Consider the following 4,790-nt stretch of genomic DNA (forward strand, 5'->3'; position numbering starts at 1 on the left):
TCTCTCTCTCTCTCTCTCTCTCTCTCTCTATCTATCTATCTATCTATCTATCTATCTATCTATCTTCCTCCTATCGAAATCCAACCCAGCTCTAGATCTCCCATTCCGATTTCTTCTTCGCTCGTCCCGCCCTCGTAAAGCGCGCCCGTCCTCGGAAACATATGCCACCCGTTGCATGCGGTATTCCCAGGTCCTTCTGACCATCCCTTCGTCCTACGTGTTACGCTTGGAATATCCGTTCCCTGGTCCGCCTTTCTCCTCCCTCGAGGAAGAAGAAAAAGAAGAACCGGGAAGATTGTCGGGTTAGTCGCGGCATTTCCGAATTAGCAAATCTTGATTCGAGTCTCGGACTCCGATCGGAGCTCGGACTTGATTGGAGCCGTAACCGGCAGACAAGTTTTCTGAGTCGCGTCCTCTGGCTGCGAGACGCCCTTCCGGTAGAAAGTACGTGTAATCGCGGGACACGATCGATCGTGAACGACGCCCTTCGACAGGAACCGTTTGCTTCGGGGATGTTCGCGAAACGGATCGGGTTTCCCGACGATCGTGCAACGAGCAATCCCGTTCTCCTTGTGTCTCCCTCCTTCGCTGCGTGCACATTTTGTCGTGTGGCACATTTTGTCGCGAGTGGCACGGCACACGCTCTGATCCGTGTGATTATCGGAACATTGGCTTTCGTTAGGAGATGGGCACATCACAGGCTTAACGAGCGAATTACGGTTGCGATACGTTCCCCAGGAGAAATGTACCATATTTTCGCTAATAACCCGAGTAGTCCCGAGAGTGTACCGCCGATTGATGGAACATTCCTAATTATGAAACCAGCGAATTATACGCAAACATGCGCAGAATGCGGGGGAAAGTGGACACAGTCCACCGATTTCCCTAACAAGCCAATCTTTCCGTAGCGGTAACGTCTAATAATTTTCGCGTTGGACACTACTGGAAATGAGGGCCGCGAATAAACAGCGAATGGTAATGCGGAAAGAATGTTACTTTGTTAGAATCTTTATTGTAAGACGTGATTATTTGAAATTTTGATTGACATCCGGAAACACAATCTTCTCACGGAAAATGGAATATTTCTCTTGGTGTTTCTGTCTCTTGCTGCACAGACTTACGTTACTTTAATTGTTAAAATATACACAATCACAGATGTGCAATCGATCATATTATCGGGAACGCAATGATACACAATAATGGGTTTCCGACACAAAAGAAACGATTCGCGTCGAAGTACTTCTCCGCGCCTGACAAACAAAATTCCATTACGAGCTGCACGAAGCACAATTGGAACGCTCAAGGAGACCTCACGGAAATCTACGGGAAACGATTGTGCCCATCGCAGCTTTCTTGTTCACCTTTGCGAACTCGTTCACCGAACACTCTTCAACACGACGGCATATAATCTGCTACAACCTGTCAACAAAGTAGAGCGTCGATAAGACCACTCCACGCTTCGTAGATCTTTCTTGTCCCATATAAGTAAGCCGACATGGTATTTTGCAGTGACGTATATATATATAGTATATATATATATATATATATATATATATATATATACAACTCTCCGACCACCGCTTACTCCGTATCCCCATTATGCTAACAAGCGCATGCAAACGAGTGATATAGAATTTTGTTCTGATACATAATATAAATATGTCTATAATCATATACGTAAAACTTGTCTCTCCTTTGCGTACATATTGCTACTCGTGCACATCTACGTCATATGCGTATTGTATATACATACGTGTGCCTAGAACGCGCACACTTGCGACGCGCTCATATCAAACGACACTCGTGAAATCGTTGCGACGCGCGAGGTGCCATCGCATAACAAGAAGCATCATGGGATCTGTCTGATTATGCCTGTCTGCCGATTATTATAATTACAACAGTTATAACAACAAATTACGAATAATTTGTCCAATCTTATTATTCGGACGTGAAACTGCCGAACGCAATCATCGTGTAGTTGTAATGTCCCGGCTGCTAGCGTTTGACGATTGCAATACGTCAGCGGTGCCAGCAGATTCCATCGTAGCATTACGGCAAATTGGTATCAACTGCGCCCGCATTGAGCTCATACGTTCGCTCGGCAGAACCAGCGCGAGTAATAGCACGGCAAATTTATGACCGAAATCGAGCAGATTCGCAGCTTAATGACGGATTGATGTAGGACGGTTAGCTCTTATTTTCATTCGAAATGCGTTCGGTATGTATTTTCATCCAAAAATCAAGTATTATTAAACTTGAAATTAGTGCACGTGTAATGAAGAAACAGCGCCCAAAAGAATATAATTTTATTCTTAACGAATATCCCCTTGTATATGGACTCAAAAGGATTCCTCTCTAAAATCAAAAGGAATATAAAACACTCAAAAAAGAACTCTAGTTGCAAAGTGCTCTATTTGTTATAATCTCGTATTCTAAGCGAAAATTGTTAACGAAAAAATTTCCCTTTCTATCGAAGTGTGAACTATTAAATCGTAAAAATCTATTAGATATTATTCTAACTTTCTTTTCCCTTTGAATCAAGAGGATTATGTTTACATGAAGCAGAATTTGCCGTCTTACTAGAAAAAAATTTCTATTAAAAACAAGAGAGATTTGTACTGTAGATAAAAAATAAAATTCCACTATCTTTAAGAGTATTACGCTTAGAATATTTTCCTTTTGGTTTTAGAAGAATCCTTTTAAAGCCACATATAGGAAAATCTCCTCTAAGAACAAAATTATATTTTTTTTGGTAACTAGATTACAAATATATGAGTAAAATGTCTAAAAATAAGTATTTTGAAATGCTAATATGACATCTAACGCAATCAGCTATATTTTCAAGATTGTAAGTGTAACAACGACGGCATAATCAAACAGACGAAGTGGCTATCGAATCGGCGGAAATATATTTGCAGTGAAAAAAATTAGCCAATATGCGCTTTGACAATTATAATCAAGAAATTCGTAGTTTAACATTATTAAGTGTTTATATCATTATAAATAAATATAAAGATATATTAATACGATTGCTGATATCATCATTAGAACATTTTAAAGTTTTGCAACGCTTGCTTTCCGAATATGCCTAAATTGATATCGAATTACCGATTTTGACGTAAAAACATGCCGAAAATCTTAAGATAGAAAAAATTTAGTACAATTGGTGATTAGATTTTGGTGAATTGTATAATATTATTATTCTTTTTATCAAGTGAAATTACTCTTTCACAATATCGATAAGTACGAAATTTGAAAATTGGTAATACTTTCTATTATTTTAAAATTGCACAGACGAATTCAAAATTACATGTCCTTCTCCGCGCCACTGCAAAATTTGAAGTACAACGGTAGATTATCGTCAGTGCTATGTAAAATCTTCCGCTGTCTTCGATCGTCCAGTTAGAAACAGATTCGCGACACGCAACTCCGTATACCTCGTCCTCGGCTGCCGTTCGCTTATTCCTAACCACTATGTCGTTGACAAAACGAAATCTGATGTAAACCTTCTCACAAGATTAAACTTGATCGTCTCTTCACATACGAATTGTACGAGAGTACACTTGTGTTAAGTACACGTATCTTGAGAAACCTCACGTCACTCACGTGAGCATATCTCGATGTGAACGACACACATCACTCTTCATTCAGAGATAAACAGTATTTGATAACCAAATGAGATACCGGACGAGATGTTTAACGAAGAGTGAGTTCATGAGTATATCACCAAAGGGGTAGAACTTAGGACTTCTGTTATTTACAATTATTATATAATTGCGAGCTATCCTTCCGCACACATTGATGCTAATAAATTTGCTTTAACTTATTATTGATTATGGGAAATGCGTTGTTTGATAAAATAAATAAATAAATAAATAAATATATATATATATATATATATATATATATATATATATATATCGTATTTTGCTTTAATGAAAACATCAGTGCTATTGTTCGTCTGTAAAAAAAATTTTTATTTAAGTTTGTAAGTTATTATCCTATTGTTACTGCAGAACATTAGAACTTTTTTTGAAAATAGAAAGAAGGAAGATATTTAGGGAAGAATCTAACAAGCTGCTAGACCAATTTTTGATTTCGCAGCTTGAACGTTAGAGAAAACGAATTCTTCCAATACAGTTGAAATCTTCTATTATTTTACAGGGTACATCGAAACCGTATCACTTCGCCCCTTGTATTCAATCGCATCTCACCGCTACGCAAAAGTAAATCGTCTTACAACACAGCCATTAGTTTTCAACATTCACACCAGGACCTTTTTTTTACTATTAGCGTTACATACCAAAAGGAACGTGTTGGATGAGGTTTAACAAAGACATCCCGCAGCAGCGATGATCTCTCAGCCCAGGAAATGAAGAATATTCATTTCCACCCGGTCATATATGAAATACCATCGAGCCTTTCTTGCCATCTTCTACACGTTCTCCCGGGAATAAAATGCTGACCACAAACGAATACGATAATAGCTCTTTCTCTCTTCTCTTTTTTTTTACTCTGTCTCTCTCTTTCTCTATTTCTCTATCTTTCTCTTTCTTTCGCGAACTCGCGCGTCTCCACCTCTTTCCCTTCTCTCCGAAATTTCTCACCATTTTTTAACATCGTTTTTCTTCAAGCCGACAATCCAGTACCGTACAGAAATGTTCGGCGGAAATAAACATTTCTCCTGCAACTTGTGTCTTTCTCTTTCTCGCTCTATTTCTCTCTTTCTTTCGCTCTTTCCTCTAACTTTCTCTCTCTCTCTCTCTCTCTCTCTCTCTCTCTCTCTCTCT

At 38.8% G+C, this 4,790-nt stretch overlaps 1 protein-coding gene across 24 annotated transcripts in view; it reads left to right on the plus strand.

The window, feature by feature from the left end:
• Window positions 1-4,790, plus strand: part of LOC116846577 — a 248,303-nt gene that overhangs the window by 220,075 nt on the left and 23,438 nt on the right. Inside the window, exon 23 of one of the 24 annotated variants that reach the window (XM_032820609.1) lies at window positions 4,165-4,770. The exons of the other annotated variants lie outside the window; for them this stretch is intronic. Coding sequence (XP_032676500.1) covers window positions 4,165-4,230 — 66 coding nt within the window. The 3' untranslated portion in view covers window positions 4,231-4,770. Of the gene's footprint in view, window positions 1-4,164; window positions 4,771-4,790 lie in introns of those variants that run through there. 24 annotated transcript variants of the gene reach the window in all.

This window comes from Odontomachus brunneus, unplaced genomic scaffold (assembly GCF_010583005.1).
Source record: "Odontomachus brunneus isolate Ranch 3 - 2012 unplaced genomic scaffold, Obru_v1 Obru_scaffold_066, whole genome shotgun sequence".
In the NCBI taxonomy this organism is placed as follows: domain Eukaryota; kingdom Metazoa; phylum Arthropoda; class Insecta; order Hymenoptera; family Formicidae; genus Odontomachus; species Odontomachus brunneus.